Source organism: Eptatretus burgeri, chromosome 5 (assembly GCF_056783735.1).
Source record: "Eptatretus burgeri isolate ZD-2024b chromosome 5, Ebu_testis_v1, whole genome shotgun sequence".
Classification (NCBI taxonomy): Eukaryota; Metazoa; Chordata; class Myxini; order Myxiniformes; family Myxinidae; genus Eptatretus; species Eptatretus burgeri.
The window spans coordinates 73,221,980-73,245,189 of record NC_140965.1 but is presented as its reverse complement, the minus strand read 5'-3'; the positions used below and the strand labels follow the sequence as shown (position 1 = coordinate 73,245,189).

At 43.0% G+C, this 23,210-nt stretch overlaps 1 protein-coding gene across 16 annotated transcripts in view; it reads right to left on the bottom strand.

Annotated features, from left to right (window-relative positions):
- The window catches only part of LOC147026688 (voltage-dependent N-type calcium channel subunit alpha-1B-like), a 592,527-nt gene that overhangs the window by 221,874 nt on the left and 347,443 nt on the right, over positions 1-23,210 (bottom strand). For all 16 annotated transcript variants that reach the window (XR_015058466.1, XR_015058468.1, XR_015058470.1 and 13 more), the window contains exons 20-21: positions 12,716-13,837; positions 12,219-12,430 (exon numbers count right to left, since the gene is read on the bottom strand). Coding sequence is in view for 10 of the 16 variants with exons in the window: in XM_085882404.1 (XP_085738530.1) it covers positions 12,219-12,430; positions 12,716-13,837 (1,334 nt within the window). In the remaining 6 variants the exon portion in view is untranslated. The remainder of the gene's footprint in view (positions 1-12,218; positions 12,431-12,715; positions 13,838-23,210) is intronic.

Sequence of the window (23,210 nt, the reverse complement as noted above, 5' to 3'; positions counted from 1 at the left end):
TTCCTCCCACAGGGGCATCTCCCCGACTCCTCAGAGTCTCTCCCCAGTTACTGTCTCTTTCGATCTGATCGGCCTGAACCACGCCCCGGCAGTGGAGTGCAACTCATCAAGAACTTAATTTCTCACTGCTACTGTACTGACCTTACACCTCCAAACCCCCAGGAGTACCTCTGGGTGTGACCTCCCCTCCACTCTCACCTCTTGTTCATCTGTGTGATGTACCATACTCCGAACACTGACGACTCCATCTACATCTCTCCACAGAAAACATCGACAAGCTTTTCAGTTGTTAGTTCATCCCTGCACATGTTCTGGACCCAATCAGACTCGTACATGTGCAGCAATAAATTTGCAAAGAAAGGGGCCAGAACTGAACTCATGGATATCCCTACTGTCTGCTGGAGTATCCTGTTGCCAAATGTAAAGAAACTGTTGCTTAGGAGAAATTTCATACTTTAAGCATCTTTTTTAAAAAAAACTACATGATTTTTGATTTTGCTTCACAGATCAGTTTGCTCGTTTTTGATAGACTCCAACGTATACTTTATTACCTCCTGAAAATGCTTTATCCACTGCTCTGTCCAATGCGGTTATGAGCTTGTCATGTGGAATGTTTATGTATAATGTGGAAAAAAATCACACCTTTGTAGTCATTTAGCCTTACCCTTGTCACCCTCGCCGAAGGAGAGGGTATTGCATTTGGGTCCGTTTGGTACTTGCAAATTGGAACATTTTTCTAATGTCTCTGTTCCCCACTGTTTTGTCCTTCCCTCTCCCGCCTATCTTGTCTCATGCTCCCCTTGCTGTGCGTTGCGTGTTAGTTCTCATACAAGCCTCGACAATGTACACAAAAAATAATAATAATAATAAAAAGCATATTGGTCAGTTGATTTTGTTATTTTGTTTGTTTGTCTGTCTGTCTGTCTGTCTGTCTGTGTTGTCTGTTTATTGCCTACATTATTAGAGAAAAAAAAATTGTTTTTTTTTGCATTTCTACATGTTTTAAGTGATTTCCAACCCCCTCCCCCAAAAAATTGTTTGAGAAAAAAAATGTTTTTTTTTGCATTTCTACATGGTTTAAGTGATTTCCAACCCCCCCCCCCCCACCACAAATAATTGTTAGAGAAAAAAAAAATTTGCAACTTTTTTTTCAACAAAATTTCGATTTCTTTTTTGTGTATTTCTACATGTTTTAAGTGATTTCCAACCCCCCCCCCCCAAAAAAAAAATGTAGAAAAGAACTATAACTGTCAGCACTGTTGACATCATATTTAATGAATAAGATATAAAGTTCACTTGAGTGACCCAGCAGTATTGGCGGCAGAGGTTTTGCACTCTCCCGAGTGCTCCCCCTCTAGTTTCCACCTTTATTACACATCGTAACCCACAACTTCCAAGTGAAAAACAAATTATATAAATTTCAGAATATTAATTAAAAATACAAAACTAGAATATCTTGGTTGGAAAAGTGTCCACCCCCCTATAATAGTGATTGTAAATTAGTTCAGGTGTAACCAATCACCTTCAAAATCACACACCAAGTTAATTGGCCTCCACCTGTGTTAATTTGTAGTGATTATGCTGATTCCAGAATAAAATCAGCGTTCCTGTAGGTTTCCTCTGCTGGGTTTCAGGGGATGGGTATAAAAAAATATTTCAAAGACCTTGAATATTCCTTCGAGCAGAGTCAAGACAATCATTCATAAATGGAAGGCATATGGTACCAACAAGACTCTGTCTAGATCAGGCCATCCCTCCAAATTGGATGACCAAGCAAGGAGGAGACTGATCAGAAAGAACACTGAAGCTCGCATGTTTACAGTATCCATAAGTAAAGTAACGAGTGAGTAGTGGACAACCAGTGGTTTTATCTGGGTTTCTCGTGCTGCTTCTGTGTGCGTTCATTCTTACATTACATCTCTGGATTGTTTCACCAACATGTTGCACCACACATTTGCTACATAACAAGTCAATAAGTAAACAATGTTTGAGGTTTTACATGTAATTAATTATTTGGCTTCTTTTAACTTCAAAGATCTAGCCATTACTGTGTAATTAATTACATTGTTTGTGGCAAATGTTGCATAAGTTTTGCAATTGTAAATCAAAAATCACACACACACACACACACACACACACACACACACACACACACACACACACACACACACACACACACACACACACACGCACACACGCACACACACACACACACACGCACACACGCACACACACACACATACTTTGAGACCTGGAAGGGCCTTCCTTCCAGGGCACTGTAGGTAGCAACAATGTCTTTGTGGCATCACTTTGCTCTCCATACTCAGCAAGGAAATTGATATAAAGATAATTTTCACCTCCCCATAGATGTCAACAGTCAACTTTACGGGGTTTCTTCGTCCTTTAAATTCTGAGCATCAAGCTCGGAAGCAGAAAATACCATTTTCAAGTATTTGGTATGGCACGGATTGGGTTGGAATTAAACCACTGACACCTCAGGTTTCGAATGGACGAGTTAACCACGATGTCATAAAGTCTTGTAGGACTCAATGCACTCAGAGGAGAACACTAAAAAAGCCAACTGCTTTTATTTATTCAAGTTGATGTGTTCAAGAAAGGTATTTATCAGCTCTCTCATGAACCATAGATAACTGTAAAAATCTTATATATTATTTCCGAGTTTGTGGTTTCGTGTCGCGCTATCTTCGACTTTGTTCTGCGCTCGAGTAACGTGATATTCGGCTTACATTATCTCAAAGACCATATGAGGTGTATGGTACAAAAAAAGTAAATAAAATGGTTCTGAAACAGTGAAATCGTATTCCACTTACTGCATTAAAGTAAAATTACTACTGATACTCTGCATCAGTTCCTTTCTCAAACACACCCACCCCAACATGTCGCACAGAGCGCGGGTTATGCTCGTTATATTAAATTCAATAAATCATGAGCACATTAATTTACATCATGGCTTTAAAACAGGTAATGATGTGTTAGGTCTGTTGGGTGGGAATCGGAGGTAATGGTGAATAATGGGGATGACGTACATTCAGACAGTTGAGTAGTAATTTCCTGAAAATCTCACACAAAATCCCACATCACAGTTATTTGTTGAAAGGCAACAAATCGCACTAGGTCATGGAGGACCAATTTTGATAAAGCGATAGTTTGGCCTGTAAATAAAGCCTGAGCAATGTTTTTCAATCTTGTTATTTGGACATTAAAAAGAAGGAAACTAAGTGAGATCTATAATAAAAAATTTTTTATCTCAGGTACTCAAAAGTTAAGTAGAAATCAGTGGATGATGCAACTGCATTACAATATTAAACATTCTATCTGAATGCTATCTGTCACAAATCATTTAAACAGAATTTTAATTGAATGCTGACATGGGAAGCCTCCTGATGGACACAATGAACTGAAAAAAATATGAAGGTGAAGAGCCCAACATTTGTGGAACAATATCGAAGTGCTACAATATTACCCTTGTCTTTTGGACAAAAAGCAAGACACAGTATAGTTAACTCTGCCACCGAAGGTGGATGGAGGTAATGTTTTCACCCCTGTCGGTCTGTGAGCAGGATATCTCAAAACGTTGTTGCTGACGCAATTCGGTGGACAGGTTTGGTGTGTGGCAAAGATAAATTGATCAAATTTTGATGAAAATCTGGATCCGGATACTCGAATTTTTAAAGTGATTCTTCACCATTGTGAGACAAGACCAAAAACTATATATCGCAATAGGTCTCAAAAGTTGTGGACGGATTCGTATGAAACTTGGTAGACAGGCTGGGTGTGTGACAAGGACGAATTGATTAGATTTTTGATATCAGTGGGATACAAAACGTGAACTGGTCAGTCTGGCGTAGGCATGCCGAGTGCCATTCTCGTTTACATATGCGGTGTTCTACATATGCACAAGTTGTTGAAATGACTGCGTGTCATAAACATTGAGAATGAGGTCCTTCTTACAGCAAAGAAGCAGAAGTTCTGGAACCTCACTGCATTTTGAAATCCAAAATAGAATTTGGAAAGGAATTTGAAAGTGTTGCAGTTTTCTCTCTTCTTTCCAGGGACCTCAGGGGCAGGCCACCTTTGGTGGCCAATTATCCAGGTAGCGCAGCAATCTGTTTGTGTTTTTTTTTTCCCCTGGTTGTAAACAGGGTTTGCTGGGCACCACATGAAATTGAGTGGCAAATAATGGCCTACTCTTGTGTTAGACACTGAGGGGATCACCCAGAGGATAAGTAATGTCCACCAGTGAATGCTTGCAGATAGGTCACCAAGCTTAAAATCGCATCCAATGAATGGCACACTTGTTGATGAATGATAAATCCGATGAATGGCAATGCCCTGCCTGCTAAACACTAGTGACAATTTATAGTCCAGTCACAGGTCAACCCCAGACAAGGTGAGTACCTCTCAGCAATCCTGTCAGTCCCCAGAGGGTGGCACCTCAGCAGGCACCATTACCTGCTTGTTATATGTGCTGCTTTGAAAATTTATTGCTGCATTCTGTCCCAAATGCACATAGTTGCTGATTTTGATAATGATGATCGATTAAAATAAAATAAAAGAGAAACAGTGGAGGTATCTTGATGCAGTTTGTCATGTGCTGGCTTTACATACTCCGAACAGGGTGTGCTCACACATTGTGTTCTATTCTATTTTTCTTTCATTTCTTTTCATTTATTTATATTTTAATTTATGGATGTTGCTTATTTATATTTTCTCTGCCGAGATCAGGTCGTCCCTCCAAATTGGATGACCAAGCAAGGAGGAAACTGATCAGAGAGAACACTGAAGCTCGCATTTTTACAGTATCCATAAGTAAAGTGATGAGTGAGTCGTGGACAACCAGTAGTTTTTACAAAACGTAAACTGGTCAGCTTTTATAGTTTTATATTTTAATTTATGGCCGATTCTGTGAATTTTTCCGGTGTACTCGCTTCGATGTCCATTGGCACGCAAAATTTCAGCTTTCTTCGACACACGGAAGGTAGGGACTGATCTTTAATATCAGTCAGTGAGAATGAGTCAGTTAGTCACTGGTTAAAAAGAGCTTTATATGTTAGATGATAAACTATTGGTAAAGCAAACAGTCTCTCGAGTCCCACATGGCTCGTTTTCAGCATTTAACAAAGTTACGATATGAAATCTTTACAACCACATGGCCCATTCGTTTTAATGGCCCATTTATCCCAACCCTATTGTGTGTTCGCCTGGAGAATGTTTTTGGCTTAAATCTTTCAGGAACTGGCTGGTCAAGCCACCCATTTGAGTGAAAGGGATTTGGGTCGGAATTTGGAATGGGTGCCGATCATAGATTGTAGACTCTTCACGAAAGACACCTGCAGGATTTTTAACATCCATGGGTAATCAGTACAAGCAGGCAGATACTCTGGATTCATGTCCCGACAATGGATGGTACACACACTGATGCCTCGTCCTGCTGGCTAAACACCAGCTTGACCGTTTATAACTGGGGCAAAAAGACAATTTTCTGGGATCTGTTTCAAAGTAAAGCATTCATCCAGAACTATTCTGATGTTCATTTCTGTATTTCCAAGTGCTTTTCACGGCACTGCTCTTTCATATGGGTTGACAGGATAGTCCAGAAGGACGTTACAAGGCCAAAACTATGTGGACACCCCTTCTAATTCGTGGATTCGGCTATTTCAGCCGCACTCATTGCTGACAGGTGTATAAAATCAACCACACAGCCATACAATCTCCATCGACAAAGATTAGCAGTAGAATAGGCCAAACTAAAGAGCTCAGTGACTTTCAATGTGGAACCGTAATAGGATGTCACCTTTCCATCAAGTCAGTTCATCAAATTTCTGCTCTGCTTGAGCTGTCCCGGTCAACTATAAGTGCTGATATTGTGAAGTAGAAACGTCTAGGAGCAACAACAGCTCAGCCGTGAAGTGGTAGGCCGCACAAGCTCGCAGAACAGGACCACGGAATGCTGAAGAACAAGACTTTGTGAACAACCTGTTCTTTGTTCCAAAGCATAGCACGGAAAAATCCCCTGTCAATGGTTGGAACACTCACTACCGAGTTCCAAACTGACTCTGAAAGCAACGTCAGCGCAAGCACTGTTTGTCGAGAGCTTCATGAAATGAGTTTCCATGGCTGAGCAGCTCCACACAAGCCAAAGATCACCATGCGTAATGCCAAGCGTCAGCTGGAGTGGCATAAAGCTCACCACCATTGGACTCTGAAGCAGTGGAAACTCGTTCTCTGGAGTGAGGAATCACGCTTCACCATCTGTCAGTCCGACAGACTAATCTGGGTTTGGCGGATGCTAGGAGAACGCTACCTGTCCGAATGCATAGTGCCAACTATAAAGTTTGGTGGAGGATCAATAATGGTCTGGGGCTGTTTTTTGTGGTTCGGGCTCGGCCCCTTAGCTCCAGTGAAGGGAAATCTTAATGCTACAGCATAGAATGACATTCTATACAATTCTGTGCTTCCAACTTTGTGGTAACAGTTTGGGGAAGGCCCTTTCCTCTTTCAGCATAACAATGCTCCCCCCCCCCCCCCATGCACAAAGCGAGGTCCATACAGAAATGGATTGTCGAGATCGATGTGGAAGAACTTGACTGGCCTGTACAGAGCCCTGACCTCAACCCCTTCGATCACCTTTGGGATGAATTGGAATGCCGACTGCATGCCAGACCTAATCGCCCAACATCAGTGTCCAACCTCACTAATGCTCTTGTGGTTGAATGGAAACAAATCCCCACAGTAATGTTCCAACATCTAGTGGAAAGCCTTCCCATAAGAGTGGAGGCTGTTATAGCAGAAAAGTGGGGGGACCAACTTCACATTAATGCCCATGATTTTGCAATGAGATGTTAGGCTGTCCACATACTTTTGGCCATGTAGTGTGTGTGGAGTTGCCTCTGAGCTGTCTAGCTTGGGTTGAAATCTCAACCCAGCTATAAACTGTCATCCTGGTGTTTTGCGAAGCATCAATGTGTGTGCTATCCCTCGGATGGGCGTTAGACTGGCATCTCATCTGCCAGCATTAGTTGGTGGATGTTAAAGATCACATGGTGTCCTTTGCAAAGAGTCAGTGAGCTATTGCTGGCACCCTGGACAAATTCCAAATTGCTGCTCTAACCTACAAGGGCAAGCGCATCAGCGGAATAGCTGTGCTCCCAGCAATTGATGTTACCCACAGCCTTGTGCTGCATTCGAAAGAAAAAGAAGAATCTTGTTTTTCCATAAGCTCCAATTTACATGTTGAAATACATTTCAAATATGTGTCACTTTGCGTGAACTGTGTGCACGATCTCATTATGAGAGCATATGATATGAGCAAGTACGCATTGAATTCACATAACCTTGTGTCTTCATGTGTCGCTTTGTTTGTGGATGGAGAATTATGAGAAGCAAGAATTACCATTCACAGAATGGTTATATGTTGATCGATACAATGTTATGAATTAAAGGCATACGTGCACATGATGACAGCATCTACATATAGAACATCCTGTTAATATAAGGTATAGTTTGCAATACCTGAGATATAATGTGAATGAAACCTGCACATGCCAATAGTGGCCTTGCTTTATAGTACAGCCTTGGGGATCATATGCACGGTGGGGGTATAAATGTCTGAGTCCAGAAGCAAACTTATGAAATTAGATATGATAACAGAATCTCTCTCTATCGAGTGCAGCCTATGGCTGCTGGTTGCATCATTGGTTGGGACGCGGCTTTGCCGCTGATGCAGTGTCCCCATTACCAGTACACTGGTACTCATTGTGCCGACCTCGGAAGGATGACAGGCTGAGTCAACTTCCTGGTGTGTATTAATTCAGCGGACAATGGGGCTTGAACTCAGGACCCGAAGATCCCAAGCCGCCACCCTAACCACTCAGCCAACACCAGGCTTGATAACAGAATAAATTGCAAAAAGATAAAATTTAAGAACGAAACGGGCTTGGAGGCAGAGGAACTGCACACAGCAATAACTGATCGAGAGGACTGAAAGCTGAGGATCAATGTCATCTGAGTTCGGCCGAAGACTCGACTTAAGAAGAAGAGGAAAAAAAAACCAGGAAGAAGAAGAAGAATAAGGAGAAGAGGAAGATATATTAAAACTAAAAACACTTTGTCCGGATTTCCATGATCTCTTTAGGGAAGCGAGCTATCGTGTGCAGCCTTGGGGTTGTTGGTTGCATTATTTTCTGGGAGTGCGGCGGTGCCACTGATGCAATGATCTCCATTACCAGTACCCTGTACTCATTTCGCTGACCTCGAAAGGACAGAGGCAGGTTGAGATTTTTTTGGGGGGACCCTGGGCAGAAAAAAAAAACATTTTGGGCCAAAAGTCCCCAAAAAAGAAGACTCTGTGTTATTTCCACACTTAAGCACTCAAGTAAGCACTCCAACAAAACCGTTAATAAGGAATGGCTGGCTGACAAGCGGTAGCAAGCTGAATTGGTAATTGTACCCACCTCAACATTTATGAGACCGAGGACACTTTTCTGGTTCTGCCACTTGTGAAATGAAAAAGGCTAATTTCGGGTGTTTTCACCCTTTCCGCCATTGTTGAGCTTTTTTTTGCTTTTCAGCACCGATGTGATCGTTTCGTTTCATTCTTGGGACATGTGCTTTGATATAAATAAATAAAAAAATGCAACATTCCACAGTGTGCATGGGTTTGTCCATTTACTCATCGGAGGTTGTTTTGTGATCGTACAAGAAATTGTAAGTTGGATTTGTTCAACAATATCTATTTGTATTAACCTTAGGAGTTGTTAAAATTTCATTGCGATAATTATTGTATTTGTATACATTAAACGTCGTTATTATTCCACTTGCTTTCCTCTACTAACCTAACCTCACCCCATAATTTTATAATAGTGCTGTCTAGTTAAACATCAGAGAAACCATTTTTTTAATCTATTCATGATGTCACGGTGCTTTCTTTCCTTGAGATGGAGCATTCCCTTTGCAGAGTTTATCCCCACTCACAAGTTGATATGATTTTTCGGCAAAGTGAGACTCCACCCTCGATGGTCCCATCTCAAAATGATTGTGAACCATGATCAGTCATTTGGGGCCTCATGTTATTGCATGGGTTGCATGGCCCACTGGCTGCCTCTGCGTGGGACCCTCGTTGAGCTCCGGGCCCTGAGCACGGGCCCTGCATGCCCGTGCGGTAATCACCACTGCGGAAGGATGACAGGCTGAATCAACCCCACCTGGTGTTAATTCACTGCCGAAAGTGGCTCAAACTCAAGACCCTTCCGTCCTCTCATCTCATGTATACTTCTGTCCTCTCATCCGAACTCTCTTTTCTTCACAATTATGTGGTGACTTCCATTGTCATCATGCCAGTTGGCTGGGTGTGGGCACCTCTCTCACTTGCCATGGCACTTCAGCAAAAGACTTCTGCGACACATTGGGACTGACACAGTCGGTCAACTTCCCCACCCGGATCTCTTCTTCCTCTTTCGGCTTGCTCCCGTGAGGGGTCGCCACAGCGGATCAACCGTCTCCATTTCGCTCTATCCTCCACATCTTCCATTGACACTCCAACCACCCGCATGTCCGCCCTCACCACATCCATGAACCTCTTCTTTGGCCTTCCTCTTCTCCTCCTGCCTGGCGGCTCCATCTTCAACATCCTTCTCCCGATATACTCCGTTTCCCTCTTGTGCACATGTCCAAACCATCTCAATCTCGCCTCTCTCACTTTGTCTCCAAACCGTCCTACCTGTGCTGTCCCTCTAATATACTCATTTCTTATCCTATCCATCCTCGTCACTCCCAACGAGAATCGCAGCATCTTTAACTCTGCCACCTCCAGCTCTACTTCCTGTCTTATTGTTAGTGCCACCGCCTCCAAACCATACAACATAGTTGGTCTCACTACCGTCTTATATATATATACTTTCCCCTTCACTCTTGCAGCTACCCTTCTGTCACAAATCACTCCTGCAACTCTTCTCCACCCACTCCATCCTGCCTGCACTCTCTTTTTCACTTCTCTTCCACACTCTCCGTTACTTTGGACAGTTGATCCCAAGTATTTAAACCCATCCACCTTCCCCACCTCAACTCCTTGCAACCGCACCATACCACCACCCTCCCTATCATTTACGCACATATACTCCGTCTTACTCCTACTGACGATCATTCCCCTTCTCTCCAGTGCGTACCTCCACCTCTCGAGGCTCGCCTCAGCCTGCTCCCTACTCTCCCGACAGATCATGATGTCATCCGCGAACATCATAGTCCATGGGGACTCCAGTCTGATCTCGTCCGTCAACCTGTCCATCACCATTGCAAACAGGAAAGGGCTCAGAGTCGATCCTTGGTGCAATCTCACTTTAACCTTAAACCGGTCTGTCATTCCTACCGCACACCTCACCGCTGTCACACTGTCCTCGTACATATCCTGCACGATCCTCACATACTTCTCTACCACTCCCGACTTCCTCATACAATGCCACAACTCCTCTCTTGGCACCCTATCATAAGCTTTCTCTAAATCCACAAACACACAATGTAACTCCTTCTGGCCTTCCCTATACTTCTCCATCAACATTCTCAAAGCAAACATCGCATCAGTGGTGCTCTTTCCTGGCATAAACCCATATTGCTGCTCACAGATCATCACCTCTCCTCTCAACCTAGCTTCCACTACTCTTTCCCACAACTTCATGGTGTGGCTTAACAACTTTATCCCTCTGTAATTTCCACAGCTCTGCACATCACCCTTATTCTTGAAAATCGGAACCAGTACACTTGATCTCCACTCCTCCGGCATCCTCTCACTTTCCAAGACTTTATTAAACAACCTGGTTGACAACCCCACTGCCATCTCTCCTAAACACTTCCATGCCTCCACTGGTATACCATCTGGGCCAACCGCCTTTCCACTTTTCATCTTCTTCATAGCAGTCCTCACTCATCCTTACTGATCCACCCCACTTCCAGATTCACTATCTCCACCTCTTCCAACCTTCTCTCTCTCATTTTCTTCATTCATCAGCTCCTCAAAGTACTCCATCCACCTTCTCAACACACTCTCCTCGCTCGTCAGCACATTCCCATTTGCGTCCTTTATCACCCTAACCTGCAGAACATCCTTCCCGGCTCGGTCCCTCTGTCTTGCCAATCGGTATAAATCCTTTTCCCCCTTCTTTTGTATCCAACTTCTCATACAGCTCATCATATGCCTTTTCCTTGGCCTTTGCCACCTCTCTCTTTGCCTTGCGCTGCCACTCCTTGTACTCCTGCCTACTTTCTTCATCTCTCTGACTATCCCACTTCTTTTTTGCCAACCCCTTCTTCCTTGTACTTTCCTGTACTTCCTCATTCCACCACCACGTCTCCTTATCTTCCTTCCTCTGTCCGATGTCACACCAAGTACCTTCCTAGCTATCTCCCTCACAATATGTATATATATATATATATATATATATATATATATATATATATATATATATATATATATATATATATATTCAATAATTAATCAGCTTAACCCCCTATTGCCTTGAGAACTGCCACAACTCCATTTGGGATTGATTTAATTCGTATATGTATTGTGTTTGAGTCAATTTTTTTTTACCAACAGTTTTGTATTGCACTCCAAAGCATAGTCAGACTGCTGACATAAATTGTAGCTCTCTCTCAAATGTATTGATGCTTCATTTATTGTTAAGATCAAGTTTCAGTCAATAATAACTACTGTATAATATTAAACATCTTCAATATGATGAGAAATTGCTGTTTAAAATTGCAGTACGAGAAAGCTTGGCATTGATTTAAGCGGACTCAGACCTTAGTACCCGGCTTTATATATTTCAGGTGCCAAGGAAAGGGGGATGAGGAAAAAAAATTGAGAGAAGGGAAATGAAGTGGATAATAAAGTGAAGGAAGGTTAAGTGATTTTGAGATGAATGGGGAGAGAAACAAAAAGAGGTTAGAAGGAGATATGGGTAAGCGAAGGAAATGGAAGAGGCATGTACGAAATCCACCTGCAGGATTGTAGGAGAGGAGGGTGGTGAAGGTTCAGAATGTCTGCAATTTTGCACAAGTAATAAATACACTGCTTTATAGTCTGACAATATCTCACTATATTAAACAGAAAACAGTCATTAGAGATTGTCACAGTGTATAAATCACAGAGCCTTTGTAAGCCCATGGAAGCCAGACCACAGCAGTAAGACTGTATTGCTACCCACCTGGCTCAGCAAGCGATGCATCTGGCAGCACAATATTCACAGTGACACTGGGTGGGTGCCTTTCTGGGGTGACCTCATTGCATGGAACTGTCACTTCAACCTCAGTCCTGCAAACAGCTTCTCTTTCTCTTTCAGGTACGTCCAGAGGGAATTCATCGGCTGGCACGGTAGATATCCGGCTGATGGTTGCGGATCGACCCAAAAGCGTGTCCCTGTGTATTATAAAAGTACTTTGTTGATATAGTTACTTGATTTGCAGTACATGGTCTAAAATGACGTTTTATAAAGAACTCATATTTCAGTACTACTGGTATTGCATTTTTCAACATGTTGACGGATTTTTCCTTGGACCAAATAAGAATGCATAATGTAAAACAATCTAAAAAACTATTGACTAATTCGTAAGTAGAATAACATTTCCAGAACTGATGCTGCAATAAATCTTAGAGATGGATATATTATCTTGTCAAAAAAGCATGGAAACTGAAATGACATACCTCTTTCTGTGGTGCCTCCTCTCTTTCGTGGAACCTCCACCCTCCACGATTTCTCCCCGACTCGCAGAATTGTATGTCAACCTTGATTTATGTCGCTTGCGTCTCTGTTCGACAAGAACTAGTTCTCCAGCCTCAACATCAGTCTCACAATGCCTGGCTTCATCATCCTTAGCTCCCTCCACAGCCTCTGTTTCCTGACTACCCTCACTCTTCCCATGAGTGCCCACACAGCGGTGTGACTTGTGTCGTCGTGTCTCTCGCTTTCCACTGCTCTCACCTGGTGATGCAGCTGAAACTCCATGGCCCCTCCGGCTTCCTTGTAGACTGCTGTTGTGCTGATGACCCCTGTGATGACTGCGGTGGTGGCTGTGGTGGTGACATCTTCGTCCGTTGTCCTCATGTGCACTCCCATCTCTTTTCTTTTCATCTTCTTTGCTCCTGCTCCTATGCCTTCGACAACGACGTTCACCATCTCCAGGTTCCCTTACCTCTCTTGGTCTTTCAATCAGCGGTTCATCTGCTGCACTATCTTCTTGTCTAGGTGACTGGTACTCACATACTTGGCTACTATTTACTTCATGTTGGCCTGCCGGAAATCTTTCTGTTTTTTGTATTTCGGCATTGTCAGGCACATATGCACAAATCCCCTCTTCAAGCACTTCTTCAGTGGCATTGTGAACAGGAGAGTTTATCCTTTGTTCATCAGGAAAGTCTGTCTTTGAATCCTCTGCAGGCCTTTTTGAAATAACATGGTTCTTAATAGCTGGGTCAATGATTAGAGGCCGATCTGTAGCTTCTGGTGACTTTGCTTTGCTGGAATATTCACCAGAACCTGGGAGAAAATCAGTAACAATGCATAAATCATCTGTAATGCACTCTGTCTCTAATGCCATTTCTCCAGGTCCCACATGGTTTTGCAGAGCTGGCTCCATACGTAGAGGCCTATCAAGGTGTGTGATTGGCTGTGGCCGGATAAGTAGAGAAGCTGAATGCCGTAATGTATTCACAGGCACCATCTTCCGCGAGAAACTTTCATGACTCACTTTGGTCCAGGGGTGACGAAGGGCACTAGTACGCCGCTCCCATACTGACAGATGCTTCCTGGTCATCAGTTGGTCTGACCTTGAAGGAAGAAAAACATGTCAATGGGTTTTAAAATATATGATCTTGGAGCATGATAAGCATGTTGTTCAAAGAATAGTGTAAGACTCCAAAACATGTAAGACTCTTGTTGAAAGCATAGTGTAAGACTGTAAGCCTCAAAGAAGAGGGGAAGATTCTCCCTCTCCATTCCCAAGCCCACCTCCTTCCAAATTTCCAGCTTTTCCTTCCTGAAAGTTTCTTTCTGTATCCATCTTGTCCACCCCATATGTCCTACACTACCCCTCATTCCTACCCACAACCAATGTTTTGTCCAAGTCTCCCTCTATTTTGTCCTTCATCTCAGATGTTAGTGCCCCCTCCCCCAATCCTATGTGTACTGGTTCTTTTGTTCTGTTGCATCGTGATCCGTTCAGTGTTCTAGCTGCTCCACAAGCCTTGACTCTCAGACTCTGTATACAAAAAAGCACTTTCTTTTCAATTGTTTTTCAATGATGATGCTATAGTTTGATCACAGGCTTAGAGTTGAAGACATTCATCACATGCATGCTGAACTGCCAGTCTTTCTTGGCTGATAATAGTCCCACTTCCTTGGCCAATTGGCTTAAATCGTGAATGAGTCAAGAAAACAAGTCTGAAAGCATAAAATGCATCGTCTGCTTTCAAATGCAAATTATTCATATTGTTGGTGCATTCCAGACCAGTTAAAATTGCTCATATGTGTGAAATAGGAAACAGGAAAGATAGGAAAAGAAGAATGAGAATAAATCCAAGAGCAGAAGAGTGAGAAGCACAAAAAAATAACAATATGAAATTCAATGTTGGGACTATTATAATCGTACCTGCACACCCATTTCTGCAGTACAGCAGAGTTTATGGAAATTTTCCTTAATATAAACCAGACAAATTGGTTGTCCATGCAGTCCTCTATCATCGTTTTTCTCATGTTGTCTCCCAGAATTTATCTGCCCTTTGCCTATGTCAAGCCCCATAAGATCAAATGAGTTAATCCAGAAATCTCATTCATAATCCAGAAACCCTCCTTCGAAAAGTCTAAACTTTTGACTCGCCTTCTTTCATTGTCCTTTCTCATATCTAGTAACTGCCTCCCAAAGTCTGTCCTCAAATGTCTTATATTGCAATCTTTAACACTGCATACAGCATATTGCCATCTGGTATTGTCTTCCACAACACCAATGAGTATTATTAGCCCCCGTTGGACTTTGTCCTCCCCGTTGGCATCCTCCCTAAAACTTGCAGCAATTACCCTCCCCCCCTTCTTCTTCTTCAAAAAAAAAAAAAAACACAACCTTGACCAATCGGATCTCCCCAATTACAGGCCCATCTCTAATCTACCTTTTTATCTAAGGTTTTAGAAAAGGTGGTAGCCTCTCAGTTGCAGTCTCATCGAGATTCCATCCAGCTTTATGAGGTATTTCAGTCTGGTTTTTGACCTGCATATAATCCAGAAACTGCCCTAGTTAAGGTGGTTCATGACCTTCTCATGGTTGCAGATTCTGACTCCTCTCGCCTCCTCATTTTCCTCGATCTGAGTGCAGATTTTGACCCCGTGGATCATAAAATCCTACTGCAGCACCTGGATGACCTCGTAGGTCTCTTTGGTACAGCCTCAAAGTAGTTTACTTCCTACCTTTCCCTCAGAAATGAATGTCACCCTGGGTAAATCTCAATCCACCATCTGTCCTGTTATATTTGGGATTCCAAGGGGTCAGTTTTGGGACCCATTTTATTTATAATTTACCTGCTCCCCCTTGGTCACATATTCAGGAAACATGGTATCAGTTTTCATTGTTATACTGATGACACACAGGTCTACTTGCAAACCTTACCCGGTATCTTTCTTGTAATTTCCCGGGTGAACAACTGTTTAGATGAGGTAGAGGTATGGATGGATGCTAACTTTCTGCAACTCCATGGCAGCAAGACTGAGGCTCTATATATATTAGAACTCCTCACCAGACTAAAAAAAAACTTAGCAACAGCAATATTGTAATTAAAGGTTAAGTTATTCCACTTTCCTCCTGATCACTAATCTCGGTATTACATTCGATCCATTTCTGTCTTTTGAAGCCCACATCAAGAGAGTGTGTCAAACTTCATTTTTCCACCTCAGAAACATTGCCAGATTGAGATCTTCCTTGAAGATGCCTGATGCAGAGAAGCTCATGCATGCTTTTATCTCTTCCAGGCTCGATTGCTGTAACTCGCTCTTTATTGGTCTTACTGCCAAATCCCTTCAAAAGGTGCAATATGTTCAGAATAATGCTTCACAGGTTTTAACAAAAACGAAGAAAAAAAAGAGCACATCACTCCTGTACTGGCTTCCTTGCACTGGTTGCCAGTAAAATATCGAATCGAGTTAAAAATTTTACTTTTGGTTTATAAGATCTTAAATGGCACCAGCCCCACATATTAGCAAAGTTACTTGGTCATCACACGTCCACACGCATCCTTAAGTCTAGTATTGCAGGTCTTCCATGTGTGTCCAAGACGTGGCTTCGCACCGTGGAGGATCGGGCTTTTTGCTCGGTTACACCCCGCCTGTGCAATAAGCTCCCAGATCACCTGAAAGCATCTGGTTCTATTACAATTTGAAAATCTAGACTTAAAACACACTTTTACTTCCTTGCCTTTAAGTAACCTGCTTTGCAAAAAGGATTGGTTAAGGATGTTATTATTTCCATTGCAAGTAATTTGCCCTGTTTATCGTTATTTGTATTGTATGTAATATATATATATATATATATATATATATATATATATATATATATATATATATATATATATATATATATATATATATACATCTATATATATATATATATATATATATATATATATATATATATATTTATATATATATATATATATATATATATATATATATATATATATATATATATATATATATATATATATACAGTAGACTAGGCGTAAGTCATCACCATCGGGACCGAGAAAAAAGTGACGACTTAGAAATGTGACGACTTACGTGTATGCGAACGTTCATGATGACTGTGGGGTGAAGGATGAAGTCGCGCGTGGCCTGGACACGTATGTGTGAGAGCCGGCTATTGTACCAAAAGGAAAACACAATCCTCGGGGCATAGGTGGGGGTGAGTTGGTGAGTTGGAACGTGATCAAGCAAAGATGGATTTCATGAATCAGTTTTTCAAAAGTAAAGATAATGAACAACTCTGTAAGACAACTCGAAAACCATCCGTGATGGTATGGTGACAAATTACATGACACACAGTCATCGTGGTGATGATTACCACTCAATGCCTATGTGTAAGTGAGTGCGGTAATGTACAAAACAAGCCAATATAAAACCATGATCGGACTTCAACACTAAGCTCGATCAATCCTTTACTTCTTCGCGAAGTAATCCGTTATGTTTGACTGCCTCAAATTCTTGGGCATCTGGTGCATGAGAAAGGATTCAAACTGGTCATTGTATTCCATGATGTTGGCTGGGCAATCCTCCACCGAAAGACAGTATCGGTCAAATCAGCCGAATCGGCCGATACCGAATATTTGGCTAAGCCGACATTTGCCGAAATCAGATGATGAGCGCGTCATCGACATCTTCAAAGGACACACATTTCACGCATTTCACACTTCCCACCGGCCTCACGATCTTCTCCACTTGTCCAAATTATCTTGCCCTTATTCTTCAAGATATCGTTCAATGTCTGCCGTTTGATGTCCAACTTCTCAGCTATGTCTGTTTTCTTCATCAGTGGATTTGCCTCGCAAAACTGGATAATGTCATATTTTTCTTGGTAGGTTTTAGTTGTAAGCTTTCGCTTAGTCGCCATTGTCCTGCCTGCAGTGCGATCAACGTGTGTACGCAGTAATAAATAGCCTATCACTGGCGGTGTAAACCAATGAGCGAGCATCACGATTCCATGAAATCGGGCTTCTCACGAGGCAGCAGTTCCGTGTGACGAGTTAGGAGTGGTAATTTACTTGAGTTTCCATTACGTGGGAATAGACAACATCTGACGACTTCGACGAAGTGATGACTTAGAGATGACGACTTACAGAGGGATGACCCTTTATCCAAAGGGATTTAACATGAGATAAATTCGGGACTTTTTGACGCTGCCGACTTAGGCGAAGTGACGAGTTACACACTGCCGACTTACACCTAGTCTACTATATATATATATATATATATATATATATATATATATATATATATATATATATATATATATATATATATATATATATATACTATATATAACAGATTATCTTGATTGATATTTGTTTGTTTGTTTTTTTTAATTTAATTTGACTCTACTCGACTTTGATTCGTATCATATTTCTATTTTTCTTTCTTTTTTTACTTCACCAAATAATTTTCCCCTTGTTCAGCACTTTGAGATTTTCTTTGTATCTGAAAATTGCTATTTCAATGAAATTTATTGTTGTTATTATTATTGTGATTATTATTATTACTTTCAGGTATTTGTATGATGCTTCATTTTGTAGTTCCTGGATTGTTGTTGTCGACGTCAATTTTTATGTTGTCCGTTTCTGTTGGTATACCTTGCATAAATGTGTATTTGGCAAACTTATCTCAGCAAAATTCCATTTGAATGTCATCGAAGTTACGAATTTCAGTTGTTCAACCCATTTTTTCCTTTGTTGGTGCAAAGAGTTTTAGATCATCCATGCACAGAAGACATGTCATTGGCCTATATTTGTGAGGTAGTTTGGTTTCTTCAGATTTTGGGAAGAGGAAGGTGTTACCCTCTTGTGAGCCATTCATCCATTACCTCCCTCCTCCTGTTGGATAAGTTCAATGAATGCTCGAGTGTAGTGATTGTGGAGAGCATCTAGTTGCTTTCGCCATAAATTTGGAATTCCATCTGGGCCAGGGCTTTTAAAGTTTGGCATTTTTGGAAGTTGTTGTTTTAAAAAAAAATTCTTCACTGGGGGCATTTCACTTAGATGTTGCTTTGCTTTTCCAAGTTTTGGATCCAATCCACCTCAATGTTGTGGTATTTTGGATCTTCATAAATTATTTTCCAGAAATCTTCAAGTAAATTTTTCTCAGGGGGATGATACATTTTGTATTAGTTTCCCCAGTTTGTGGTACAATATTTTTGGGTTATTTTCAAACATCTGTTTTTGTTTTCTCCCATTGTTGGCTGTCATAGTTTTTTTTCATCTTCCTGACATATTGTTGCGGGCTAGGGATCAGTTGCGAGCACGACCACTAGGTGGAGCAGTCGGGTCAACTCTGTCGAACACCCGGAATTTATAGGTCGTCACCCCCGGATAACTCTGGAGCCGACGGGTCCCTTATCGGACCAAAGATCGCCAATAAGTCGACCGCGTGGGATAGGGTCGATTGCCAATTTCAATTTACCTAAATACCCAGGTCATCAAAACTACCGGGGAAATTCACCCTCGGCGGAGCTCGAGTGGAACGAGCCAGTAGAGTGCTCGAACCGTGCGTAACCCGAGTGGATGGTTACCGAGATCCGTCGGTCCAAACGTACATCTACGGCAACAACGGCCTTTCTAATTCCCCAACACGCACCGTGTTAAACCAATAAAAGAAACACAAAAACGAGCTAATACATTTAACAAATAGGGTATTTATTAACAGTAGGTGGGGAAGGAGGGAAGCACGTAAGGGCAGAGTTATCCGACTATTAGGAAATGCAATGTACAAAGAGCAAATAATGTACAGCGAAGGCACTTAACAATTTACTACTTAAAGACGGGCCCACCGACAGACACACACACAGATACCCAGAAGGACATAGACCTGTCCACCTCGTGTGGTTTGGCTGACACGAGCGAACCAGGCCAGCGTCGAGATGCGGTCCGAAGAACCAGGCGCCAGCGAGACACGAGCAGAGTCGAGAGCTCCGTCAGCGCTCGTCCAGACAACCAAAAACTCTCTTCTTTTTCCAGCAGATCCGCCGCACTTATCCTCGGCCCTCCTTTCCTTTCTTTCTCTCCCGCGCCGTCCGTTCAGGCGTGGCCCTCTCTCATTGGCTGCCTGACGGCAATCTCGCTCGCACCCCTCCGATTGGCTGAGAGGGGTGCCATGCCCGTATTTGGAGCGAAATCCAAGATGCCAATGCTCCAAATAAACCCCACCTGGCACATTGGACTCCACCCAAGTATGTGCCGACACGCATGTAGGCCATGGCGTCGGTGTGAGGAAGCGAGGTGAAGGTGAGGGTGATGCTGCTGTTGTTGTTGTAGTTATAGTTGATGTAAAATAAAAGAAAACCCTGACTATCAAAATAACTCTGCAGCGCATGAACATTTAATTACCCATTAAACAAGGGAAACGGAGCTATCTATCCACATTTACTTATCGAAATAACTGAGCTATAGGACCTGTATGTTGAGTGCTCATGGCTTCCAGATTCGTAACAATATTAGGAGTTTGTTTTCTGCACCCATTATCTCTAAGTTTTTGGCATGGATTACATATTGTTTTGTTTTGGGGGATTCTCTTCTTTAGCTTTGGGCTTGTTGTTTTGGGCCCGTTGTTGGATTTGTCCCGTTTCCATTCTCCGTTGCTCTCTCTGTGTCTTTCATCTTCATTTCCATAGTGATGTTTGGTTTCTGTGCATGGGGCCTGGTCTATTCTTCTTGCGGCTGTTTTCCTGTTAATTTTGAATGAGCAGTGCGACTGCAAAGAAAATAGTGTTGATTTCCTTCAAGGGGGATGATTTGTGTGTAATTTTACAAAATTGATCGGTTGGTTGTCTTGATTAACATTTTCATCTGCTTGTTGTTTTTTATTCAACAGAGTTGTGGTCTTTCTCTTCATGGTGTCAGTCTTATCTTTTCTGCTTTGTTGGGCAGGTCTTCTTCCAATCTATGTTGGTCTTCATGCATCATCCTCATCTTCCTCCTCTCCTCTATTCTGTCATTTCCATTCTTTTTTGTTGATGATCATTCACCGTTCCTGTTTTCATCCTCTCCACCTGTATAGGTGTTGCCTGGTCCATGTCAGTGGGTTGGTTGTGCTTCCCCCCCCAATACCATAGGTGGTTTGGTACCCCATCTCCCTACCACACCTTGTCTTCACCGCTGGGTCCCCAATGCCATACCGCGATTCAAGTTCTGGCTTTGCCGCATTGACTCTCCCCATGCCATTGAAGCCAGGTCCCCACCTCCCCACTGTCTACCCTCAGTAAGCCCTCAACTTCTATCCTCATCACATCTGCTGCTTGTCTTCTGGCCCTATCTGTTATTTCTATTCTTCAGGAATTTCTGGGTTGTTGATGCAACTTCTTCTCAATATATGTTATGGCGCCATCTTTATTCTGGTGGCCAATTTCATCTTCTTCAACTGGTCCATGAATCTTGCCCCCCCCCTTTACCATGCATTCCCCACTGCTCATGGATTGAATACACTTTGCAGGTCAGGGTCAGGTATGGGAGCATGTGCCAGAACAGCACGTCGCTGCGTTCACTTTCCGCCGGTACTCCAGGGGCCTCCGTCTGGCCATCCCCCAGGCAGATGCCAGGCCCATCCCCATCTCCTTGAGATGATGGTCAACCTGTAGCAACCATGAGGCACGTGGTTGACCCACTGGCCTCCTCCACTCATGAGACTCCCTCGCTGAGAGAATCTGGTGAGCAGGATCAGAGTCAGGAAAACGAGCCACATGTCCATACAGCCACAACTGACACTCACGGACTATGCAGGTAACAAATCTCATCCGAGTCTCTCTCAGCAACCGCTCGTTGGACACAAAATCCGACCAGCGATAGCCAAGGATTCTCCGAAGAGACCTGGTACCAAAGGAATTAAGTCTCCATCTCAGATCCTTGGTCAGAGTCCAAGTCTCGCACCCATAGAGCAAGACTGGAAGTACCAAGGACCTGAAGACTCGGACTTTCGTCCTCCCGCACAGGTACCGGCAGCGCCACACCCCATGATCCAGTGAATCCATGACTCCCCAGGCCTGACCCAGACGTCTATTGACCTCTGACTCGCAGCCAGCAGAGACATGAATATCACTGCCAAGGTAAGTGAATCTCTCCACGACCTCAACATCCTCACCACAAACAGACACAGACAGGACAGCAGCATCCAAGATGTCACCGAAAGCCTGGATCTTAGTTTTGACCCAAGAAACCCGTAATCCCAACGGCTCCGACTCCTCATTCAGCACCTCGAGGGCCCCCAAGAGGATGTCTAAAGTCTCCGCAAAGATGATTGCATTATCTGCAAAGTCAAGGTCCGAGATCTTGACATTCCCAAATGACGCACCGCAACTTGATCTCTCCGACATCCTCCCTAGAATCCAGTCCATACAAGTGCTGAAAAGTGTGGGGGCAAGTACACATCCCTGACGAACTCCAGTAACAACTGGAAATGAGATGGTACCACCACACTTCACAGCACTCTCAGTACCAGAGTAGAGTTCAGACATCAGATCGATCAGTTTTGGTGGCACCCCACGAAGACCAAGAATCCTCCAGAGGACATCCCGATTCACTGAATCGAACGCTTTACAGAGATCAACATAGGCTGCAAGCAGCCCCTGCCGAAACTCTCGTCTGCGTTCGGTGAGGACACGAAGTGCAAGGATACGGTCAATCGTTGACCTCTTTGGTGTAAAGCCTGACTGCTCTGGACGCTGGTGCTCAAGCAGATGGTGGCGAACCCTATCGAGAATTATCCGAGCAAAGACCTTGCCCGGCACTGAGAGCAACGTCACCCCTCGGTAGTTGTTGCAGTCTTGGCGATCACCCTTCCCTTTCCAGAGAGGGACAACAAGGCCCCTCTTCCAGTCAGTTGGGATGATGCCTGTGTTCCAGGCAGAGCACAAAACTGCATGCAATGACACGAGTGCAGCATTTCCACCAGCCTTGAGAAGTTCGGCATGGATGCCACAGATCCCTGGAGCTTTGCCCCGTTTCAACTGGTTCACCGCAGCCCGGGTTTCCACAAGCGTAGGTTGACCAGAGTTGATTTGAGGGTCAGCAACAGGGATTGTAACACCCTTGACGTCCAACTCGACAGTTGGGGGATCAGCCTGGTACAACCCCTCAAAGTAACCGGCCCAGCGGGCCTTCACTTCAGACTCCTCTGTCAAGAGCCTACCACTCTCTGCTCGAACTGTAGTGCTCCGAGGGATGGGCTTTGCAGACTTTGCGGAAGAGGATGATATCTTTCTCCTCTGTGCTCAAATTTTCGTTGTTTTGGTTTCTTTTGTGAAGGTTTATTTTTGATTGTACAGAGACTGGTAGATTCCGGTGCAGATTCCGTATCTTTGTGAGATAGTCTTCTTTCTCACAAGAGAAGGTACAGGCTTTATTATTTTCTTTAATTGTTGCTAATGCATTCAGAATAATAAAGCAATAATATGCAATGTTT